At 42.0% G+C, this 25,728-nt stretch overlaps 1 protein-coding gene across 10 annotated transcripts in view; it reads right to left on the bottom strand.

Annotated features, from left to right (window-relative positions):
• The window catches only part of magi1b (membrane associated guanylate kinase, WW and PDZ domain containing 1b), a 207,666-nt gene that overhangs the window by 17,033 nt on the left and 164,905 nt on the right, over positions 1 to 25,728 (bottom strand). For 4 of the 10 annotated variants that reach the window (XM_041781197.1, XM_041781222.1, XM_041781264.1 and 1 more), the window contains exons 13-19: positions 15,368 to 15,399; positions 14,867 to 14,917; positions 12,851 to 13,097; positions 8,145 to 8,236; positions 6,265 to 6,457; positions 3,324 to 3,698; positions 1,247 to 1,450 (exon numbers count right to left, since the gene is read on the bottom strand). In XM_041781197.1, the coding sequence (XP_041637131.1) occupies positions 1,247 to 1,450; positions 3,324 to 3,698; positions 6,265 to 6,457; positions 8,145 to 8,236; positions 12,851 to 13,097; positions 14,867 to 14,917; positions 15,368 to 15,399 (1,194 nt within the window). The remainder of the gene's footprint in view (positions 1 to 1,246; positions 1,451 to 3,323; positions 3,699 to 6,264; positions 6,458 to 8,144; positions 8,237 to 12,850; positions 13,098 to 14,866; positions 14,918 to 15,367; positions 15,400 to 25,728) is intronic. The other 6 variants (XM_041781238.1, XM_041781271.1, XM_041781230.1 and 3 more) reach the window with 5 other exon arrangements.

Here is a 25,728-nt window from a genome sequence, read left to right as displayed (position 1 = left end):
CTGCAACACAGACAATGTGGACAACCTTTTCCTTAAAACCTATTTGACAAAAGAGACACACCCACTTCACAGAAGATCACTGAGGAAATGCTTCTCCTCTCCCTCACTCACCTACTTCTATTGCTCATTTTAAAGTGCAGGCATGCCAAAGGCAGAAATGCAAACACTGGAAAAGTTCCCAGACATCCCAAAAGAGGCACTTCTGTCAACACTGTAGGGGCGTTCCACTCACTTTGAAAGCAAGTGAAGCAACAAAACATTTCATGTAACACAATCCAGAAACACATTAACCGCTCAGAAAAGACATGACATGTCCTGCACCTTACACAGACTATTGTACAGCTCTTAACACATAGGCAGCGATTTAATTTTATTATGAAGGTTGGTTAGCAGAATGTGGCTAATGCTAGCAGTGCGGACTAATGGCCACATGCCTGTGTACAACTTTCATTAGTCTGGATTATATGCCTGTCAAACTCATTTTCTTTTTCAAGACTGTGAAACCTCTACACTTTGCTTATTTAGTTCTAGGGTAGTAGAGCCTTGAGGTCCTGTGTCCATAGCTGGCTTTTCTAGCACTGGCAGCACCTACAACCTCCTTTTCAGAGAACTTCCCAATCATTGTTCCTTGTTGCCACGTTAAAAAAATGAATCCCACTGGCCTTGGTAGAATCAGGGGGCCTCTGTGACGCTTTGTTTATTATGTCACACTACAAAACCATTTGTCAGTCCTGACACTCATAACTGGGCTCAACATTTAACAATGATCTTCGATGTGCATTCATTCATGCCAAAATAAGGAGGATTTTGGGGTGGCCATTCAGTTTCAAGGGGCCAAGCATTTACACAACAGCACCTACAGGTCTGAACCTAAGGAGTACAATACAGTCAAGCACAAGCTTCATGTTCTACTGCAGGCCATACATATTCGCTTTATTCAAAGCCGTAGTTGAAGGACAATTTAAAATGAACCTATGGCTGCAGTTGGCTCTGGGCCATTGTTTGGACACCCCTGTCTTAGGCAGAACTTATGACCAGCATTGCAGCTCTGAGCTGATAAAAATATTAATAACCAGTTAACTAAATGACAAGGGTGGAGACATCCAGTCTTATCTTTGGCTAATCCCACACCCTGATTCCCAAGGTTTCCAACATCTTAGCAGCATTTTATTGAAGGAATAAAGACAATTTTGAAAGCAAAATTTTAAACTGTTCTCTAACTGGCATGTACAGTTACTCAACTCACCATCTCCGGGAATGATGCGTAGTGTGACGGTGTTCCCGGCCTCCTTGATGAGGTTGACAATGTCAGAGTGGGACTTGTTGGTAATGGAGCATCCATTCACAGCCAAGATACGGTCGCCGACTTTTAGCTTCCCACAGCGGTCTGCCGGGCTCCCCTCAATGATGCGTCCTATTTTGTGGGGCATGGCCACACATGCATTGCCAGCTATGGTCACCATTGATTATGGTGCATGATTCAATACATAGGTGTGTATGTGAATTGATGTTGGATTGCATTTGGAAGAGAAAGGGGGGGAAAAAAGGAAGAGGGAAATAAGCAGAGAAGAGAATCAGATATCTGAGGGTTAATTCACCGACAGCAACAAGCCAGGCAAAGTCACTGAGAGGAGCTGATCAGAGAAACGACAGAATAAAATGCAAGCATTGGCGGAGAAGTGTGAATTTGTGCTCTGTGAAGAAATAAGAGAATCTGTCATACTTAACTTCTCACTACTTCTACTGCAAATTGGTTTTCAAATGATTCATTAAAAAACTGAGCTCAACACTGCATCCAATGTACTCCTCCTCCTCCACTCTATCTTTATTCTTTACTTAAAAAATACTCACTGCAACACGTTACTAAAACTGGATTCATTATCATATTTGCATGAGAGTCTCTTGGTAGAAAGGAGATAATAATAAAAAGTCTGTGTTGTGTTGCTTGCTTTTCAAACACCTGCACCTGCAGAAAGTTGCCGACAACAAACATACATCAGAACTGGCATGTCACAGTCTACCCTCAGGTCTGTCTTTCTCTCCTATCCTTCCTTTGTTTTCTGTCTGCAGTCTGACATCAGATCTGCAGAAAAATTTCTTTTTGATTATTATTCATTTCTCTTCGCCAGCCTCTCTTTTAGCCCAGTGAAAATTTGTCTAAACTCGACCTCTAACAGTCTCTTTGAGTGAGCAGAGTTGTAAAATATTGAGAGAAAAATAAACGGCAGAAAAAAAAACGAAAGACAGAGGTGCTGTAGCATCGCTGAACAAAATAAAGTGCTACTCCAAACACACTCAGCATAAGCGGACTTGCTTCTGACTCCATAACGGCTATGAGCTAATGCAACAACTGACTTTGAAACTTTCATGTGGTCAATGGGTTCCTGGGAGATTTTGCACGTCAGGTCAAATCAAATAAAGCGTATCTATTGGCCTGGGCTTCCTACCTTGGCCTGTGAAAAAGGAGCTTTGCCACTTTGTTAGCCAACCTGGAAAGTTGAGCTTTTTTTTCAGTCCACCCACACTGACAGAGATAAGAGCTTAGAGAGGAGTGGAAAGCTATAGTGGTGTAGGCAGGAAGCCATAGCAGCGAAACTGCACTGCATAGAAAAGACACCATGAGTTTGTAAAGAGCAAAGCAGTTATTTAAACAGATTTATATGTGATTTGTTTGATTTAATACTTGGTAATAGCAGTTGTTTATGATTAGCTTGGTGATGCTATTAACCCCAAAAGTTGATTTAGAGTCAGTAAGTCACTTTGATACCAGATTATATAACAAATAAACAGATTTCACACTGATCATTTCCCCCATTTAACCTGCTTGCCACCCTTTCTCATTCTCATTAAGTTGTCATTAGGCTTTAAGTGGAAACCTGTGCGACAGAAGCCATTTAGGTTCAGCTGAATAATACAGATGCCTTATGTAAGACCGACTTCACTTATGATCAATTATGAAAGCTGTGTGTGAGCGTAGCAGCAGCTGCAGGCAAAGAAAGGGCTTCAGTGTTGTGGTTTGACAGGCTCAGGCAAAAATGAGAAAAAAGAGGCACTTCTTTTGAAAAGTGTTGGTATTGATCTGGAGGGACTGTAAATAGCCAGAGAACGAGCTTCATGTCAGACTATTTAGAGTTCAGAGGTTTTATGGATGATACAAAGGCAGCCCAAGAAGAAGATGAAAAGATTAAAGGCCCCTGTGATGAGGGGAAGCTTCAGCAGTTGTTTCATGTTTTGCTGAGTGGAACGGATATCTGTGATATTTGCATATGCAATCAACATCTATGTGCTTGAAGGTTTTAACAGAATAGCAAAACATCTCTTACCAAAGGTGGTGCCAGCTTCAGGCCGCGACACCGAAGAGACGATCACAAACCCGAATCCTTCATTCTCGCCACGCCGGATCTCTACGTCATAGGGCTGCAGGCCAGAGGAGACCGTGGAAGGGTTGGCGTTGGGGGGCTGAGAGGAGGTGGTAGCAGCTGCAGTGGCAACCACGGCGTTACCACTGCCCCCTGCCCCTCCGCCTCCTCCCCCGCTGCCGATGCCAGAGGTGGAGCCACTGCCGGAGCTGACTGTGTTGAGGGAGTTCTGGCTGCCCTGCGGGGTGCGCTTTCCAATCTCCTCGGTCAGGCTGGGCGCCTGGTTGCTGCTGTGATGGGATGACGCAGGCGATGGAGGCACATCTCCCTCTGCTTTCACTAAAGATAGAAGAGGAAGATAAGATGAGAAAAATGACCATATACAGTGAAAGGTGGAGGGTGAAATAGTAAGGAAAATGACAGGAAGAGAAACAGACTTTACAGGGGGGCGAGACAGAAAAGAGGAGATGATATAGAAGATGAAGAGGAGAATTTAGACAAACAGATAAAAACCAGGACACCCAGAGTAAATAAGAAGTTTGTGAGATAAAAGAAATGATGTGGAGACTTTGAATAAAAAGATAAGATAACAGTAGAAGAAGACTCTCACCATTTGACGATAACAGCGTTATCACAAATATAAAAATAAAAAAAATATACGTATTGTCTTTCTCTCTGAAAACATCCAGTTTTTGTTGATGTAATGAAAGACAAGCCAGCCAGACAGCTCTGGGAGAAGAGCCTCTCCAGCTATCTCTTCTCTGATCTGTTTTGAACAAAAGATGAACTAAAGATGCGGCTGTCTGCTGTATCTGGATATTTCATTCCACATTTCATTTCCTGTACAGCTGCTTGAGTAAGGCGCCTTGTATTCTGGACACTCAGGCAGACAGGGAAGCAGCGATGCACTAATGCCTGGCTGCTTTCATCGGGCCGAAGGTTGACCACCCTCTCCATCATATTTATGGGCTTTTCTTTATCGCCTGCTGAGGAGCACAGTAGAGCTGAGCAGAGCACTGAAATGGCAGTGATGAGAGGAAGGGGGGGTTGCTTTCGGTGGAGGCCGAGCGCTTCCTAGTGTTGGACACCCAGACTATTACAGTTGAAGGCTGCCCCTGCCCATAGTAAGCAGGTCCCCTAGCCCCTGAAGGAACTGCAATGAAAATAGATGGAGCCCATGGCATGGAGCTTTTCAGCAACTCAAAAACTGTTGCACTGCAGGAACAGAGACTGTAAATACTTTAATGACATCTAGTACAATGTAGGGAATGTGTTTTTGTTTACTGTTATGGCGGTAGCTGTATGGTTGTATTATAGTATTGTTGTCTTGTGTTTGTACTGCTGCTGTTCTTTGTGTTTTGTGTTCTTCTTTTGGATTCAGAGCGAGTCCTCTGTCTTTGCAAATGGCTTTGGTCATCACATGTGTTTTTGTCTGAGTATGCTGTCTGTTGTGTGTTCCCAATCTCTGTGTTGCTCCCAGGTGGAAGTTTGTGATTGGTGTTTGGATTGGGGGCTGGCAGCAGTGGCATGCAAGATCCTGATTGGTTCCTCGATCTTTCAAATACGTCAGCCCTTGGTTGCTGAGCAGCGTCTCTGACAGCAGCATTCTGTTTATTTCCTCAACTCTAAACTTAGCTGTTATCGTTGAGACACTTTGTTTTTCTGGATAATTGGTTATTCAGATTACATTTATTCTTATTTTTTGTAACTGTAAATAAATTGTTGTAAATTTTGAATCCTGACCCCGTTTGTTATTTTGGAGCCTGGGAAAGAAACATCTTTTCTTTAACTTATTTATGTTATGTAACTTCCCCCTAGACAGCTGCTTAACATAAGTTGGGGGCTCATCTGGGGCTAGTAAAATTAATTTCAATATATACTCCTGGAATAAGACAAAAAAAAGTTTCTGACTGGGAAAGAAACGTTTTTTTTTGTTTGTTTGTTTTTTTAATTTATCATGTTAAGTATTTTTCCCCTAAATGGGTGTGAAACATAATTTGGGGGCTCGTCCGGGACTCGTACAATTAAATTCAATATACGGAATATACTTCTGGTAAAAAACATAAAGCTTGGTTTCAGAAATTCTTAACTATTATCAGTTTCAAATGATTTATTTACATTTATTTTATATTCTGTTTACTGTGCTGCACTTTGGTGAACTTCCATGTTTTTGTCTATTATAGAACATAAATGAAGTGGATATGATTGGAGAGATAATTTTCTGTGTCACTTTCACAGTCCACGAGTCACACTAAAGTCTGGTTTGCATCTCATTTGTGCTGGACTCAATGAAAAGGAGGCCTCATGTATATCTACATTATTTTTCTAATAATACAAACAAAACAACCAACTGTAAAACTTCACTGTAAAAGTACTGGACTGATAAATCAAAGAGAGGCTTTCATTCTAAAGCAAGCCACAGGAAATTCAATGCATTTGTCACAACTGTCAACTCTTAAAAGTGACTGTTCATTTAAACTGTGCCTTGAAAAAATAAGACAACAGTCATTTTCTACAGTTTCTGACAGCAGATCCATTCTGAATATTGCAGGATTAATGAAACAAGATGAAGTAATCAGTCTGAGCTGTCAGATCAAGAGTTAAGTTGAAGAAACAGACTTCACACGTGTTCTGTGCTTTGTGCAGCATGAAATTAGATTTTGGTTGCTTGTGATATGATAAAAAAGGTTCTACTAGTGTCTAACTTCTTTATCAGTACAATTCCAGTCTCACTTCCCAAACAGTTTTGGGTAACTCAGTGTAGCTAGGGTTGTCATTTCCTGGCTTATTTTTCAAAACCTGACTGATCCCCATAATTCCCAAGATCCGTAAAGGTGAAGAAACTCAGGATAAATACTTAAGTGAGTGGTTGAACAATCACACAAAAGGCTTTGCTGCCTCTTACTTGCGTAGCTGGTTTTGCGTCGCACTGTGAGGTTCACGTGGCCCTGCTTGGCAGCCTGCTGCATCAACTGCACCACCAGCTGGTGTGACTTTCCCACAACTGCTGTGCCATCCACGCATATCAGTTCATCACCGGACCGCAGGCGTCCATCCTCATCTGCAGCTCCATACTTCACTATGTGGCCGATGTAGATCTAAGTTACAAGGAGACACAGGAGACTTGTAAGACTAATAACAAAAAATCTAGAACTGAAGCATAAAAGATGACCCAGATAACAATGCTTTAAATCAGGTTCTCAACTGGACAGGACCCAAAAGAGGGTCATGAAGCCATTTTTTAGTGTGGTCTAAATTGGTGGTGAATGAGTACCAAGAAAAAAAAAATTTGGCTGTAAGCTTATGAAATACAGAGGCCCCGAGCAGACATATACACAATTATTTTATTTCACTATGTTTTGCCATTATGAGGGTAAATTCAGGATGTTTTCTCAAGATCTCAATGTATCTGTCTCATTATCTTTGGATAACAGAGCTGATGTTTCCCATGTTAACATGTTGATTTCTTGAGATCTCTAGAAAACAACCACAATTTACACTATCTAATGGCAAAACAGAGCAAAATAAATGCAAATTCCCCCAGGGCTTCTGTAATGATGTACTTTTTAACTCATTTGTTTTAGCCTGTCTCTTTGTTCACTCATGTTTTCCTCAATCTAAGTTCCAGACTGCAACATTTTCATTGTATAAATATGAAAGATTTAAAATAACAAAAATGTGGGTTGCTGTTTCTCATTAAGGTAGTGGTGGGTCCTGAGGCTTGAACAGTTGAGAACCAATGCTTTAAATACCAGTAATGATGTAGTCTGGAGCAATACATTAAAATTAAAGGATATCTCGATTTTTACAGCAGCCATAAAGGTGGCCAAGCAGCCAAAAATATGTGCCCCTGGCCTGTCCACAATCCCCCTGATAATCAGAAAAAACTAACCCCCCACCCCCTTTCAGCACCTTTCAGAAAATGTGTGCTGAAACAAGCCGTTCTCAAATTTTCCCCACATGATGTCATGTGGGGAGTTAGCACCGTCCCCAGGTTCAGTTGGCCCTCCCCGCTTGGAAGAAAGTTTCGCCCTCCTCTCCTGATCCTCCTCTCAGCTGGCAGCTGAAAGGAGGAGCAGAAGAGCCACATCCATTCCCTGAGAGGGGCAGAGTTAGGGGTGGAGTCAGACAGCTCATTAACATTTAAAGCCACAGACACAGAAACAGCTCTTTCTGAGCAGGGCTGAAAAAGAGGGGTATTTAGACATGCAAAAATCCAATACTGGAGCGTTTTTTCATTAACAAACTTCACAGGCATGTTTTGGGGACCTCTGAGACCGATATAAAGGGGTAAAATATGTGACCTTTTAAAATGTGATTTCAGGCTATTCAAACATCTGTGGGAAATGTTTTACCCCTTTGTACAAAAAATAATTACTTCTCTTCAAAAAATTTATTGCAAGCAAGGAAAGGAAAATAAAATGTTTTTTTTAGGAATGATTGTGTTTGTGCAGGATGCTTCTCCTGTTTTATTTTGAAGAGATCAAAAAGAAACATGTTGTACTTTGTAGATATTACTAGTATGAAGCTAAAACGTGCACACAAGGTGGAGGATAGATAAAACATAGATGTCTTAAAAGCCTGGTTGATTCTGCCTAGACTACAGCTAAAAAATATAAGACCTTTTCATCACTTACTTTATGCTACAGGATTGTGATGCTTGTTTTTAACATTTCACAAAAGTAATTAATGAAAATGAAGGAAACTGGAATGTAATTCAGAGAAAATGAAAGATTTAAAGAGCATAAGAGAGAGAGAGAGAGAGAGAGAGAAAGAGAAACTTACTGGCTCTCCTGGCTCATTGCCTCCGAGAATCCTGAAGCCAAACCCTGTGTCCTTCCTCCACAGGAAAATGTCCTGTTCCTGGAAGTCTGGAACTGCAAAATCAACAAACCATCTTTATTATGTGTGCATTAATACCGCCAGCCAGCTGAGGAGACTCTGTGCATACACCAGTAAAAGAGGAAGAGTTCAGCCTTAGCATACAATTAGCCATAAAGTATTACTCCTTTATCATCAACCTACTAAAACTTTCATGCTTTATTTTCATCATAAAAAAGACTATAGACACCAGCGTAGCTATTATGGACATATCAATTACTCTGAGAGCCACAAAATGATCCATGTGCTTATGTCAACAAGCAAATAATTTCCCCCGAAAGTGTTCAAAGTTTATCACTAAGATAGCTCTTTGTACAAACAAGCTGTCTCGAGGCTTTGGGCAAAGAACAAACAAATAGCTCATCAAAAGATTAAAAGGGTCTATTTTGAGAGAAGAGCAAAGGTATAGAGCCTAAATAAACTTCAAACACCACGAGAAGCTGCCAGAAAAATTCAGATAGCATTTATTCACTAGAGCCATAATTAGACAGGATCAGGCTGAAACTTCTTTCTGATGTTGAAAATAGCATAGGTTTATATTCTTTTAGCTTCTAAATCTTTCTTCAGGTTTGACATTACAATATGAATGGACTTCATGGTTTCTTTTCAGTAGCATTCAGCTCTAACCTGACACGCCAGATGGATGTTTCACACATCCATCTGGAAGACCTTCAATACAAAGCGTTTGAGAAAGGGCAGAGGCTTTGAAAAAAACTCGGAGTGTGATTGGATGAACAGTCTGTGTGTCACATCTTTATGGGCCAATCAAAGCAACAAAACACGTGACATAGCCGCGACTGAGGTGCGCATGCGCAGCTACCGAGGAACAATATGAACCATGGCGACTATAGACATGTAAGTACACGACTTTCGTTGTTTTTGAAAAGAAAACAACTCACTGTTGTTCTTTGTTCTTCTTTAAATGAAGAAATGGCGTCAAGTTCTGATAAAACTGGTGCTTTATCAGCATCCGCACTAAGCTCTTCCGCCATAATTGCACTGGCCTCTTGTTGCTGCTTGCTTACGTCACGACTCCGCCGCGCCTAAAAGTAGTGATTGGTCCTGTCACTTTCTAACCGGGCTCAAACAGTTCAGACGGGAGCTTTGCAAGATGGATTCGCCAGTGAGAAACAAGGAAACAGGCGTATCCATCTGCTTTGCAAGGTTAATTCAGCTCAGTTTCTTCTTTTCAATATGCTGAAAGCACTTCCCATCCGACAGAGGTGCTAATACATGCTGAAATGGGTTATATATTATTGAGTTGGGGAAGTTCACAGTCCACTGCCACCCACAAGAGAAAAAAAGAGGAGTGTGTGCGATCCACTAGAAAGGTGCTGTGTTATAAAGAAGCATTGCGCTGCAGAGAGTGACAGCTCATGGTTCATGTAGCAGCGGAGATGTGGGGAGTCTCAGGGGGGGCTATGGGGAACCAGGGAGAGACAGACTGTGTGTGTGTGGTCTCATCTGCCTGTACACATGAGATTGTTTGCTTTAGATATGTGTGTATTCATTCACATATGCATGCTGATGTGCATGCATTTGCATGTTTTGCAGCTGCATCTAAGGGTCTGACAAACGTGCACCTCTGAGCAAACCTCCTTGTGAGATTCATTTTGCTTTCACATGGACTACTCCTGCCAAGGACAGTAAAGCCACTAAGAAGCGGTAGAGTGGCAGAAGGCGCAAACAGCCCGTTTCCAATCTGTTCCTTCAGTCAACAGTTAAAATCCCTGCAGAGAGCAGCCATCTCTCCCAATCTATCACAGTGTAACTGTGAAGGAACCAGGAGAGGAAGAGTCAAAGGCTAACAGCGGCAATCTGCACCTGCACTAGGGAGGGTCAACTGCACAGCTACACCCTGCTCCTGTCGATTAATAGATCCATTAGTGATCCCCACAGTGAGGCAACTGGGCGTGAATGGATCGATATTTCAGGAAGATGGAGGGACAGGAAGCCTCGTGCAGAGCTGTGAGTGAAGACTGCAAATAAAAAATCATGACTGGTTCAAACTGGGAGTAAAATTAAACTAGGAACATAATAAAATCAGGCAAAATCAGAAAATAAAGAACGAGGGAGGTTTTCTCTTCTTTGGCATGGATTTCTTTCACTGCAGGTTAATACTGTGAATTTTTAGATTTTCCTGCAAATGGAAATCTTTCACCACATTGGGTGTTTAAAGACCTTGATCTCAGAAGGACTTTTCATTAAAGAGAATGATGTGTAGAGAAATCTCTCTGCCGCAGCCGCAGCCAGAGCCCAATGGGGGTGCACGCTGCAGGATTTAAGGAGCAGAGCTCAATGCAGCGTGAGGAAGCAGAGGACTTTCACCTGCTGCTTCAGGTCAGCTCTCCTCCCTGCTGCTCTGTGTTTCTCCCTTCATTTCTATACCTCAGAATCTCTTGATTCCACCAAGCCTGACCTTCCTTATCCTAACATTTTTCTTTGATATGTCTCAGTCACTTTGTAATCCCTTGTGTTCGTCCTACACATCCTCCAATTTGTAGTTAGCAAACCGTCTCAGGCAATTTAGAAATCCCCTGTTGGGACTCCATCAGCTTAGGACAGGTATGAAGAAATAATCCCACCCTTGTTCGTCTTTGCTCCTATTCTCTTTTTAAATCAAACACTTTTGTCCTCCCAGCCCTTCACGGCTGCACAAGCCCAGGCTGAGCCCTTCTTTTCCCATTTTTCTACACAGGCATATAAATAATGAAAATCCTTGACAAGAGGCGCCTGGGAAGGTGATTAGATGTTAAAGTTTCATAGCCTTTTACAGACTACTATTTTTTTATATAACTTGACATTGTACAGAGGGTTATTCTTTTTAATTGGAGCTATCCCTCTGCTTTCGTGAGGCTAGACAAGGAGGAGGGGGATATGCAATCCACTTACATCCACTCCACTATAGATGCTAATTATAGGACAATGTGTCTCTAAGGGGAAGTCTACAATAAAAGTGTGTCAGTGGTGCCAATGTCTGCAACTATTCAAAAGTGATATCTAATAGCTGTGGGAAGGCTTGACTTCTAATACTAATGATGCTTAAGATGACAGTAAAATCAATGCTAAGTGTTACATTAATTACTCAACAGTTTAGTCAAAACATTTACTCACATACACTTTTAAGAATTTCCTAACCAAGTCTATATTTTTAATTTTGCCTTTGCATCACTTCTACTTCAAGTAGACATGTAGACAAAGCTATAGTATCAATAAAAACATGGCAGAGAGGAGTATGAATGTGGTTTGTGCACCATCTCAGCATCAGTCATGTGATAAAAAGGTTATCAAATTTGACATCTCAATTTTTTTTACATCTGCAGCTCCACCTGAAAGTTTTTGGAGATTAAGGAGTTTTGTGCAAGTGTGAAAACACAACATGCTTAAGTTGAGTCAGAGCCAGGAGGGGATTAGCTCTGTCTAAAATACAACTTAAAACTGTCTGAAACAACATTGTTTACTACTCCTTTCAGCATGATGGGAGTGTCAGTTATTCACAGAAAATATATGTTTTATAAATGTTGAGCTTTTTTGGTGAATGAATTGGTTTCAATTAGGGCTGTCATCATTTATTTAGATGCAGTTAAGATCCATAATTTATGTATTATTTACTTATTTATTTTTAGTGGCATTAATCGCATGATTTAATGTTCCTTTCAACACACTTTGTTTCAGGTGCTTCCAGACTCCCTGCAGCCACAGTGATATAAAACAAGAGCACCACTAATGTCTCATTTCACTTTAAATAAAAACAGACGGCTCAGTGGACAAGTCAAAAGTCATCTTCCCTTGAGTCATCAAACATTTACTTTTTACTGTTCTTTTCTGTGGTTAAGTTCATGACATAATCTTCAGTCTACCCTGGCCTGTATGCAAACAGTAAGTCAATTACCCTTACATTATGATGGTTCAGAATTCCAAAAAACCTTGAAACAGTGTCAAATGTCAAATAGTGGAATTTCTAAATGCGACAAAAAGATACATTAAACTACAAAAATTATAAGATGAATCATGATAACATTTTTAAAAAAAATAGTTTGATTTATAGCAAGAACTCACATGCTGCTCTTATTTTGTCCAAAATTTTGTACTTTAGAGAGTAGTCTAAATCAGAGGTGCCCTAACTTTCAGCCTGTGACCCCCAAAATATTGATACCAGGCTAAGGTATAGTTGCACACAGCTGTGCAAACTTAAAATTTGAGGGGTTTTTTTTAGCATTACTTAGATATTTTTTTGGGCAACTCAGGAAGCTTTCTGTAGCAGCCTGTCCTAAAATTTTCTAGAAATTTAAGCAGTGCATGTGTAAAAACATGTGTAAAATCATCATATAAAGTAAAAACTTGGAGTAGATTTAATTTCACCTTTCACAACCCAAGCACCAAGCTGAGACCAACTCCTCCAATAAGAACCAAACAGAAGAAAATTAAAGAATGGGAAATCTTCAATTTTGTTTAAGAAAACAAAGCAGTAAGTTAGAAGCACAGTGTGTGTCTCTTACCCAAATGTTGCTGCAAAGTTTACACCACCACTTAAACACACCGAGGGTCCCCCCGAGACACCAGCCCCATGCAGCCCTCGCCATACCGCCACCAAAAAAGTATATACTTACGCCTACTTTCATACATGCTCCTGGACTGGGCCCAGATCTTAAAGGGGTCCGGTTTTCTCTGGATTGTTCCGTCTGCTGGGGAGTCCTGGGGGGGCAGACCCGGAAGGGGCTGAGAGGGAGGCGGGGGAGCGATGCTCTCGTTGAGAGGGGGCGCCAGGGACGAGTGCACGGGCGAGTCTGTATGGGCGCTCCGGTGGCTGGAAACGCTATGCTGCGAGCTGTTCTGACTGTCCTTTCTTGACAACTGCTGTTGGAGAAGCAGACGAATATCATTTGACAACTCAAAATCAGCTGTGTCATTACACCTGTGAGTGTGGATGATGACAGACACGAAAGTTGTGTATTCAGCAGTGGATGAAGAAATGAGGTGGTGGGACGTGAGAGCAGGAAAAAAAAAGTGCGACTTTAAAGATTCACTTTGATTAAAGGTGGCTGCTTTAAGAAGGTATAATGACAACGATTGTTGTGCTGCAACCTTAATCATCAAAAATAATGAAGCTTTTTTTATTCAGGGAATTATTTTAGCACACAAAGGAAGGAAAAAAAACTCTCAATGGTTTCTCATGATTAAGTCATTCAGCTGTGGGAGAAAAAACTGCAGTTCCACTTAAGAGAGCACATCGCCTATTCCTTTTGTTTAACAGAGTGGAATGTATTAACAAGGAGCTGCATCCCTCTGCTGCATATAGAGAAATATTCACAGTGAATAATGGACTTATGGGGTTTGAAACGAAGAGTGGATTTCACTGGTGATGCTAGAAAATGTAAAACTCCTTGTAAACTGCCACTGCCCTCCTCAATAACACGGGCACTTAAGCACCTGCTCAAGGATTTAAGGGCAGCGGTGCTTGAGCAGAGTCAAGCACATACAAACCTAAGCTCAAGTATAAGTGAAAATCCTTTCCACAACACACTATCTTTCTCCACCATTACTCTACTGATTTTTCAAAAAGGAGCCAGTGATGGAAAAAGGTTAGAGACAGAGCATGAAAAAGAAAGGAGGATATTTTAAGACAGTAAGAGAAAATGACAGCAGTTTGGTCTCTGAACACGTGACCTCCCAGCACTTCAGATCTGGTATACAAAAATACATCAGCAAAGGGTGGAGGCAAAAGGGGGCTTATGTGTTCTAAAATATATCAAAGTGTTTGGCCTTCAAAGTGCAGCCATGTCTTCAATAAATTTGGACTCATTACTCCCTGAATCAGCCTTCGACACCTCTGCAATTCATGTTTATATTCATCAGCCTTGTTAGGCGTAAGAAGGGCCTGACGCTTTAGCGGAGATTAAGACAGGGCAGACCAGTGGTACCACTGTAACCTCACTGGGTTTTGTGGTTAAGTCAAAATCAATAGATTCATATAATTCAGAGTAAAGTCACACCTCAGGACTGATGATTCACCCTGATGGCAAAATTAAATTTTAGCCGCTTTGATTCATCAAACAAAACGCTGCCTCCATTAGCCAATGAGGCATCCGTTTTCCTCATGTCTCTCAGTTTGATGCACACAAAGTCTGAATCCTATCCCCCCTCTTAAATGAAAACAAATCTCTTGTTCTTGATGGATCTATTAGATTTGACCTTCTGCAGTTATTGTGTTCTCCCTCTGTGCTCCGGGAGTGCTTTAATACATTGCTTTCTCTGCTCCAATAACTTATTAAGGAGACAGAGGATGGAGAGGGGGAGGAAAGGGGGGGCTGAGGCAATGAAAACAAATCCTGGCTGCTTCCTTAGACTGGGTTTAGTCCTGCTCTGCCATCAGCAGGCCATGCTAAGGTTCAGTGCCTTGATGCATCACAACATTAGCAGACATCCCAAGTGTATTCCGCTGCACATAAACAACCCAATACAACCTAGCATTACGCCGAAATATCATACATTAGCAGCATTATCATTCTCAACTTACCACCGCTATTTTCTGCTCCATGAGAGCTACACCATCACCATTATCATCTTACATATTACATAACCAGCACCACTAAAAACTTTCACCCTGCCTCATCAACATTACATACCCTCCTAGTGTAATCTCTGTATGGAGGAGCCAGCTCAAAATCATCATCATCCTGTAAAAACACAAAATGTACATACAGACGTTCAGTCAACAGAGTCCCTCCATAAATGCAGCATATATCACAGGATGAGGCTGTCTCCCAGCTGTGATCATACATTCAACTCTCACACTGCAAGCTTAGCACCCGGCGCGATGAGATCATCAGCGTGTTAGCAACCCAGCTCACGCTGTGCATCAAAGCCCCTCGTCCCCAGCCCCCGCCAGAGAGAGTGAGAGAGAAGGAGGGAGGGGGGCTGATGTGAAGCTACAGGGATCCACCCCCGCACAGCAGAGCATCCCATGTCTACAAACAGACCCACAACATCAGCACAAGTTGCACCTTACAGAGAAGAGGCAGCAGAAGTGAGACAAATATCCCTGAGGCACATTCACCATATAGATGAGACAGGAGTGCATGATGAATGGGAGAGCAGAGAAAGAATGTAGGAAAATAACTACTAACCAGTTTTGGGCTCTTCTTTGCAGGTGCCACTCCTGTAAAAGCGGACAAAAAGGAGAAAAAAGGGAGACAGTTAAGAAATCAGCTCAACTATATTTCCATGTAAAGAAAAAAAGGAGAATGTAAAAAATTAAATAAGAAATAAAAAAACAGCCAACGCAGACTCCAATCAATGTCACATCAGTGCTCAGCTATCCCTCGTCTCCTTCTCCTTTCTTTCCTCTCTTTCCCTGCTCGGTTCCTGTGCTCGCCCATCCACGGCTGGTGTTTGAGGAGGAAGAGAAGGGGAGGGGAGGGAGGTGCAGCCAGCGCGATCTATCTGCATCACTGCCGCGGCCAGCGCTTGGCTTGACTGGTGCAGCGGAAGACTGGGGCCAGCCCCTAGGGCTAACTCAGACTCACTCAGACCCTGGCTACCAAAACAGCGACGACGCACGCAAATGAGTGAGCGTGTGTGTGTGTGTGTGTTTCAGCGAGGAAAGTGAGAGTTGAGAGGAGAGGACAGAATCCTAGAGAGTAACTAAGCCAGAGAAAGAAAAAAGAGAGAGGAGCAGAGAGGAGAGATGCGAGCTGTGCTCTAGAGTTCCTGGCCGTAGCATTACCCATGGAGAAGGAGTCCAAGATACTGAACATTAAATTATAGGCAACCGTCAGTTCCCCTCTTACTGAGACCATCTTCCTGTGTCCGCTGAGCGCCGCGCTCCGCTGTCGAAGGCTCCAGCATCTATAGGCAGTTGCCGTGTCCTCCCCGTCTCTCCCTTTCCAGCTGCCTTTTCCTTTTTTTCCTTTTCTCTCTCTCTCTCTCACTCACCTCACCGCACACTGTCCTCCCTCCCATTTCTTCCCTCAGCATCATCAACCCACCCTCCCATCTTCCCTATTTCTCCCTCCCCTCCATCTCGGTCTCCCTCCCACCCCCACATACTGGTAAACATCCGTGCAGCTGCACACAACACACAACACACGGCACATCAGACGGCATCGCTTCTCGCTCCCCGACACAAATGGTAGTGTGCTTAAGGTATGAGAAAAGGGCTTTCTGCCTGAGTGAGCAGTGAGCAGAAATATCATTATCACACAAAGATAGACTGATAGATGACTAAAATGCTAACACAGCCTGGATCTAGCAGGGGAAATCTGCTCCTTTAGCACATCACTGCCCTCTCCCCCTCCCTCCCTCCTTCGCTCGACTCTGCATGGAATAAACAGTTGTATGAAGTTATGGAAATGAAGCAGGAAAAGGGATGCATTAAACAAAGGGAAAATGTATGCCTATCGGTGTGTATTTACTCATATTAGATCCACAATTCTACCGTGAGTTGGGTGTGAACCACACACACCTCTCTTATAACCAGCGGGCTGTGTAACACATGTTAAGCACGGGTGAGACTAGGCGGTGTCTGATCAAAGAAAATGGGCCACTATTGTGTGTCAATCCTTTAGGGAAAATGAGAGGATAAGATCTCTCTCTCTCTCTCTCTCAAACACACACGCTTGTAGTCTTTATCTCTCAGACATCTGGCTTCATTCACAACTGACAGCTCCAACTGTGTTGCGTCTGCAGCTTTTTCCCCCTCCTTTCCTTCCTCTCCTCTCCCCTCATCTCTCCCCTTTTTTCAATCAATAGGAATCATTCATTCAGAAGCACGTTACTCTCCCCTAAATCAGATGCAGATGCGCACTGTCAATCCAGCAGTTTTCTCTGCGGGCTAAGCATCCTGTCAGTCAAAATGTCAGGGTGGCATTTGATTAACCTGCATCTATCCACCCTGAGTGATCATCTGCCGCTGTCGGTCAAAGTCTTACACCCGGCCTTTTTTTAGATTTTTAATCAGAGACACTTTAAGTAGACACCCATATGTGCAGTAAACAAACAAAGACACAAGCTGTTTTTACACATGCACTGCTTAAATTTCTAGAAAATTTTAGGACGGGCTGCTACAGAAAGCTTCCTGAGTTGCTTATTCACACATGCTTTTCACAGTGTGAAGAATTTCTTTGTTGGCTCATGGTGCAAGACATGACAAGAAAAGACTAATTGTAAAGACAGAACGGTGGGCAAATCAGCAGTCAGGCACAATAATAACAGTTTTCTATTTCATATCAAGATTTCAAAATTCCTGATACTTTGATACTTTATCAGTACCCCTCTTCATTATGGCCTTTATCCTTGATAACATTAATCTATCTGTAGGGTTGAGTATCATTACCAATACCGATGCTAAATTGATACATTTTAGGTGCTGGTGCCTAAGCGGTCCCTGAATCAATACCTTTTTTTTTTTAAAGACTAATTTTTGGGCTCTTTAGGCCTTTATTGTAAGAGAAGGACAGTGGAAAGAATTGAAAATATGGATGAGCAAGTTGGGAGGAGACATGTGGGAAAGGGTCACAGGTTGGCTTTAAACACAGGCTGCCTACATGCATGGGGCACACCTTAAACCACTAGGCTTTCTGCAGCCCCTCTGAATCGATGCTTTAAAAAAAGAAGAAGTGGGCAGCCTAATAAAAACTGGCTCAGTATTGTAAATGGTTTAGAAATAAGAGGCCTTTAGAACATTTCAGTATAGGAAACAGATGTAACTTCTTCACATCTCTCATGCCTTTCCTTTGGAGTGTTGGAGGATCCATTGGGATTGAGAGGTACTGAAATAAAGCACCAAAATCTGTGTTTTCATTCGTTACGGTAAGTATCAGATGTGTTGGTACCAAATTTAAATCCCTGTTTATCTGTCTGCAAAAACTTCTTGTAAAGTTTATTTAGCATCTGTTAAGGTGCTTTCACATTAGGCACAATTGTTTCGAACTGTGCCCACGTCCTTGTTTTCACATTAGCAAAATTGATCCGTGCCTGGGCCAACTTGCATGTGCACTCAGTCTGGTACAGCAGGTGGCCTGTGCATGGATCGATGATTGTTTTAAGCTGGCAAAGCTGGTCCCTTCTGCCACCATGGATGGTTTTTAAAATCGTTTTTAAAACGGCAGTAACATGCCTCTCCACTTGCTGACTCCAACTTGTGGTCATCTGTAAGGTGAGTCATAATAGACCATTTGTTGACTTGATTCTAACAATTCCCCTGTTTATTGTGAAAAATTGTGAACAAACTGCTAATGTGGGAGACAGAACTTTTGCAGTTACGGTGACATCATAACTCTCTTGTAACTGTGGCTGAGATCACCTCCCCAGGCGGACCTGGTTCCCTGGGTGTGGTTCATTTGCATTTTACGTTGACCCAAAAAAATTGGAGTTTGGGCTAAAGTGTACTTGGATCTCAGACCAGGCCACCAATGTGAAAGCGCCCTTAAAGATGCACACATTAACCTCTCTATCTGGTTACAACTCACAATCACACCTATGGCCAATTTAGCGTCATAACTTAGCCTAACAAGCATGTCTTTGGTAGTTGGAGGAAGCTGGAGCACCCAGAGAGAACCCAAGTGTGCACAGGGAGTGCATGCTGTGCAAACTGGCCAAGACTGGGAATTGAACCAGGAACCTTCGTGCTGTGAGGCAACGCTACTAACCCCTGTGCTAACATGCATCCCCAGATGTGTGCATTGAAGGAAGAGACAGCGATGTCTACTGGTCCCTAAAAGTTTCCTTAACATCCTGATCTGCAGACTGATGACAGTATCTCAGCCCTGCAAAAACACTGAAACCTATAAAATAACCTAAATAAGAAAAAAGAGACAGAAAGCATAATGACTGCATACAAGTCATCTGGTTTCATGAATGACAACTGAGACTAGCAGCTCTTTTCAGTGCTTGTCCTCAACTTGGGAAAGTCTTTTTTCTATGGTTAATCTTTTACTTTTTACATATTTTTAATGTTTTTATTTTCTTTCAATATTTTGTTTTTGTGGTTTTGTTTTATATTTTCTCTAAACTTTGTCAGTACAAAACTTGAGCCGACTGTGCTCATACATGCAGCTCAATCCACAAATTGCAGGGAACATTAAAGCTATTTTGTGCATTGTTTAATTTTTGTAGTACTCAGCAATTTTTAGTTTAACTTGGAAATTTTAGTTTAAAAGCAGTGCATCTAATTCCAACCAAAAAACTCAGCATATTTTTTTGACACTGTGCCCGTTGAAATGTTCATCTAAAACAAGAAAGGCAAAATTGTTAACAGAACAACACTGCAATTGGAAGCAAGCACAGTTCAGATTTTTTGTATTTGGGTTAGTAAAGCTCCAGTGTGTTTAAGACTCCTAAATCAAAAAGTATTATGGATGTTTGAGCCAGCCTCCACTTTTAATTACATACATAGGGGGGAAAAAGGGAAGTTTTGAACAGGTGGGCGATCTAAGCTGGCCTGCATTCTGACAGGCTGAGTGAGAGAGCGCCTCCAGCTCTCAAATAATAGACCAGGACTGCTTTGGGGCTGCATAGCTCAATTTATTTTGCTTACTTGATACAAAATTTGAGGACAAAAATGCTTTCTAACCAGTGAATAATGAAGAACTGTTCAACCCACAGGGCACCAAATTCGTATAATATGTGTTTTTTGTATGATTAATGATGTATCAACTGATTATTATGAATTCCAATGGAGCTGAAATAACAAAGTATCAGTATAGTGGAGGACTGCAGTTAAATTTTTATCAAGCTTGACAGAATAACAGTCATTTTTGTTTCACTGCCTCAGGCAAAACTCCATTAATTTCTGGGAACACAAGTTGTTTTTCTCAGTATGACAGCCCCACAGCTGGTTAAAATCCAAAACCAAACAATGCAGCCTTGACTCTTTTTCACACTCTGGAAATAAGGTGAGATTGGATGCATTTAACTAAAAATCTGAGAGCATTAACAACAGTGTGAGGAGGATTATCGTCCCCTTGGAGGCTCTGGTTAGGCTTCATTGTCGGGCTTAGATGTGTACTTGATGCACTGAACCCTGTGCTGTGGGGGTTGTACAGTATCCCTCAACAGATAGCAACTGTTGCAACAACCTGGCAGCACAGCAGTCACTAAACGGAGGCCATTACAAAGCAGATTATGTTGTCTGTCCGCAGTACATGCGTGTATGTGTGTTTGTGTGTTGGTAGATCTCGGCTGGGAGTGATGGCCTCCAACAGGCAGGTCCATCTGTCACTGTGGCGACAGCGCCTGCTGACCGTGGGGATCTGACAGACGGTCCCTTAGGAGTGAAAGGCTCACATCAGCTGAGAACATCAGCAGCCAGGACATGACAGCCCTGCAGAGTACGGCTTTATTTAGATTATGTATTTGTGAGTAAACAGTGCAAGTGTGGCAGAGGAGCTCAGAAATGTGACTGAAAAGATAGCAAAGATCAATGAAGAGAGGGTACATGCAAGAAGACGAAATGCAAAATGAAAATGTGATTGATCATGAATGGTTTTTCTTGAAAGGAAGGTCACGCTACTCTTAGAAAAACTCATGTGATGAAACCTTGGTGGGTTTTTCACCCCTGTATGTGTAGTTGGGATGAAATCCCCTCCTCCCACAACTGTACACATCCAACCCAAGGAGACCCCGGCTCAGATTATCTGCAGAGTATTGCCATAGAAACAAAGGACGGTGCAACGGTGGAGATTTACAACCCGCCCAATAGCTATGGAGGTGTGGAGACATGGGATATCAGCAGGAGGGTTGAGGGGAGAAAAGCTCACCTTGTCCCTGTGCAACAAGCTGTGATTCACACGCACAAGCCTCCAGAGAGCTCCAAAAGAGAGCAGAGGTAAATTGTGGGCACCCAGCGGGCACCCAGCTCCCTCATCATTGCTTTTCAGGCTGCGATGCTTTTTGTTATGATGCCATCGGAAAGTGCAGTCAGCAGAATTTTTAATGCGAAGTGGGCAAAAATACGACGCTTCCTGCCCATACAGTGAATTGATTTCCTGCTTCTGTCTGTGCAGGGACTCATCATCAACGTTTATCTCCTCCTAATGGGTGTGTACAAGACGGGCCACATTATACGGCCCTTATGACTGTGCATGCCGGTAAATGTGAGTTTGTTTATGCGGGTTATCTAGGTTCACATAATTGTATTTGTGTCTATCAGTGTGCATCCACAATGATCTGATAGGTGGAGTGCTTTTTGACAGGAGGCATTTACAAGCTGTTGCCTGACAGACATGCCAATAAGAGCTTTCTAGTGTGGCAGTGATCCACTTGGTGTTTTTAGCCTCTTTAAACTGCCAGTCCAAGAAAAAAACTAAAGAAAATACACATTTCAGCACCTTGTCTGTTCAAGGGTACAATGAATCTCCTTCAAACTGCACTTAGAGGCAATGAGGAGAAAAGCAAACCAATGTAAACGAGGAAAAACAGCCTCTCCTGCCTCAGTGTACTGGATGGATGCTCAAGTTTCAGGTAGCATGACGATATTTAGGGTCTTAGAGAGGAAAGAGGTTCATGAAATGTATTGACATTTGCTGAATAGTTTAACACCTTTTGCCTTTTTTTGGTACCTAAACCTGTTGTCGGTTTGTTCTTAGGCTATGTGGGAGGAAAGAAAAAGGTCCAGTGCGAAGCCTGATTGCCCAGCAGGGACTAATGTGTCACTGGTTGATTGATGAGTCACGAAGGAAGGGGGAGAGAGAGGAAACGGGAGAAAGCAGAGCATCATGGGGGTTTCTGTGCTGTTCTTTCATCATCCTCCATAACATTCTTCCATCCGCTCCTCTTCTCCTCTCACCCTTATTCGCTTTCCCTCCATTTCCCCATACATAGCTACAAGTAGTCGCCACATTCCATCACAAATCACCTCGCATTTATCGCCACCTCTGCTAGGCCTTACAAACAGGTAAAAAATATTGAGTAGAAGATGACTCTGCATCCTTCCTGAGATAAACAGGCTTCTTTTTTTCCACAGCTGACTAATGACATGAGCTGTTGGGCAATTGAAAGGCTGTGTTTCACAGTTCTGCACCAAAACAGGTTTTCGCTGACAAAGGCTCTAGAGCAGGTGTGTGAGTCCCCACAGATGCTGCAACATCCACACCTTTTTTTTTTTAAGAAGGAACAGAGGAAATTAGCTTCAGTGCTACGGCAAGACCTTAGGGGCCAAAATGAGTTATGCCAGCGCATCGGTGGGGGCAGGAGAAGACTGGCAAGGGAAAATGAGCACATTAGATGAGTGTAATTAGACAAATGGAAGAACAATGTATCACCAAACACAGAGTGGATTGAAGTAATAAATCATGCCAGTGTACTTACAAGCAGTACAAAATGTGTAAAACCTTTTCATGTGGGCTACACCTATAAAACACCATCCATCTCAAACCTAAAACTCGAACTTGTGGGTGGTTTGTTTTGTGTATTAAATGGAAAAACATGTTTAAAATGTTATCCTCATTCAGTGTAGCTTTCTCGGGCAACGAAAATGAAAGCAAAATCTCGCGAATCAGATTCACATGGTCATCATGGTCAGGTTTTTACACTTAAAATCCATGAATTAAACTTTCTTCTGGTGCACAGTTTGATTTAGATCAAACCTTTAAGTAATCATTACTAAGTATTTACAGTTTTGTAAAGGACCACTGTCATTAATAGGTTGTTTGCAATCCGCTGGAGGTCAGAACGTGAGGGGAAGCCATAGGAGTGAATGAGAACACAGGAAAGTTAGTACTTTACAGCTCTAAATGGACCAGTACACTGCAATTATCATCAAGAAATTTCTACATACGTTGAATACGATCCCTACACTTTACAAAAAAGTGATTTCTTTTTAACCACGGTTTAACTGATTTACTGTGCATGGTCCTGCAGTCCTCCTAGCATCTAGCTCCCTCTAGCCAGATGAATTAAGGCAAGAGTCTAGAGGAGTCTTGTACTGAGCTAAGAGGCTAACTGAGCCCCTCCAACATAAAAAAAAATCCTTATATTGTCACCACCATCCTTTAATTAAAATGCTGATATACTATCAACCACAGTAACCTTGCAGGGCTAGAGGTATGCTGTTCACAAATGAGCCTGTTCTACAAAAAAAGGCCGCCAAGAGTAAACACTTAAACAAGATCTGCTAACTTTGGTAACCTCTGACATACATTTGAGACGTATGATTATGTTTTACAAATCAGGTGATGCATAGTAGATCAAGCAAGGAAAAACAGGTGCGTTGGCAGCTACGCCTTGTGGAATAGAATATCCTTGGTAGAAATGTAGGAAATATATAGGGAAATTTGTGGTTGAACTGAAAAAATGTCATGTTCTGTTTTTTTTTCAGGTTCTTATGAAGATGGTGTACCCTTCAAAGCAGATGGATACGCCTGTTTCCAAGTTTCTCACTGGCGAATCCATCTTGCAAAGCTCCCATCTGAACCGTTTGGGCTCGGTTAGAAAGTGACAGGATCCAATCAGTGGCGAGTGGCAGTACTTTCGGCGAGACTAAAGTGCCAGATTTATCAGATCTTGACGACATTTCTTCGTTAAAAGAAGAACAAAGAACAGCCGTGAGGTTTTTTTTGTTTTTTTTTCAAAAACGACAAAAGTCGTGTACTGGCATGTCTACAGTCGCCATGATTCGCAGCACGTTCATCCAATCACCCTCAGAGTTTTTTTTTTTTTTCAAAGGCTCTGCCCTTTCCCAAACACTGTGTATGAGTGGTTTCCAGAGAGATTTGTGAAACAAATCCATCTGGTGTGCCAGGTTAAAGATGCTGAGGATGTATGTTTTTCTCCTGGCAAGTTGGAATTGTTACTAAATTATTTCTAAACCTATGTTTTAGCTGACAGGATGCACTTATTAGAAACACAGAAAAAAATTGTATGTTGGTGCGTTGTTTGATGTCTCCCCTTCTAGTTTTGTTACAGCAATATGCATTTAATATAACAATATGAAAATCCAAATGCTATATTTAGGTAAAATACAAAAAAAGGCATGACTTAGCAATGAAATAATTTTAAGTAATGAGAGAGACAAATTATTTGTTACATATTAAACATAAGTTTATGTCAAGTCTACTAAAGACTGCTTGTTTAGTCTACATAATCCAATCAAGACTGATTATTATCCTTACTAATAGTCATTAGTTCTACTGTTTGTAAAAACTAAAATGGTTCAAGGCAATCCATTTCCACTAAAATTTCCCCTAATGGCAGCTAGTACTGGCAAAGAGTGTGTGAAATGAAAATTATACTCACACTTCCACACAAGCTCACTTGATCACACACTGTGAGAGTGACAGTGAAGAAAAGGGGATGAGGGGGGGTCCAGTGTTTCACTGAGCCTCCTTAACAAGTATATATCTTCATGCACTGGACCTCAGGGATCTTCTCCAAACCTCATGTGGGCGAGCTGGTGTGAATCTACATACCAGCAAAGGGGGTTAGAAATAGAAAAGGGGGTGGAGGGGTGTGGGAGAAGGGAATCTCGACCAATTAAGTCTGCATCAGGGTCGCTCTAGCTCCAATCTATAATTGGGTGCACAGTTATTGAGGCTGACACCGAGTGTGTGAATGTGTGAATGTTGGTGTATGTATCGGCAGAAGCAATGTTTGCCCAGAGAAGAAGTGATTCTTGATGGATGGAAGGAGAGTGAGATTCAAAAGAGAGCACAAGAGAGAAAAAAGATGTATGTGTATGATAAGCAAAGCTGACATCAGGACCCCAATTAGAGGCCAGCATGCCTTGCTGCTAGTGGCGGAGTGAGCGAGAGTGAGAAAGCAGTGAGGAGAGTCAGAGCTGGAGAGTAATTAAGGCACCATGTCTAGAAACCTTGTGTGTGTTCTCATGTGTGTAACTGTGCATGTGTGTGTAAAAGTCAGCAACATGTATGACACATGACTGATGTAGTGTGGATGAGGCATTGGCAAGAAAGGGTGTGAAGTACACAGATTCATCACTCAACATAAAGAAAACTGAAGGACAGGAAATGTGTGGGAAATCAGTGGGAGGAAGAAAAGCACAGTTACACACAGACACAGTGTCAGTGGAGTATTGATGTGGCCTAGCAGTATTCACAAACAAGGCCGGTATCAGCAGCTAAACACTTCATCTACATGTGTGAGGACAGTCTAAAGCCATTAGGCATGATGAGGATGACAACATTGTTTTTTTCACCAGCGGGAGATGTTGGGAGCAGGATTAACAAAACTGTCCAGCACAGGGCTCTAGCTGAATCCCAAAAAGAGATGCAGCAGGATTTATGTAAATTTTTTTTTTTATTATTATTCGACAATACTAGATAAAGAAGAACAATAACTTAACAGCAAAGCACTGCAGGAAAAACTGAGTGTTGTAAACCTCCCAAGACCCTGCATGTATATATGAGGACATTGCAGCCTGGCATCTCAATACATAACTTCTGCTATTAGTATTTTAAGATAAATATACAATCAATGTTGATTAAACTTTGAGTAATTTGCTTTAAAAAAAAAAACAGGACAATTAGCTAAG

The sequence above is a fragment of the Cheilinus undulatus genome, linkage group 3, assembly GCF_018320785.1.
Source record: "Cheilinus undulatus linkage group 3, ASM1832078v1, whole genome shotgun sequence".
Lineage (NCBI taxonomy): Eukaryota > Metazoa > Chordata > Actinopteri > Labriformes > Labridae > Cheilinus > Cheilinus undulatus.
The sequence above is the reverse complement of the archived record's forward strand: the minus strand, read 5'-3'. Positions and strand labels throughout refer to the sequence as shown.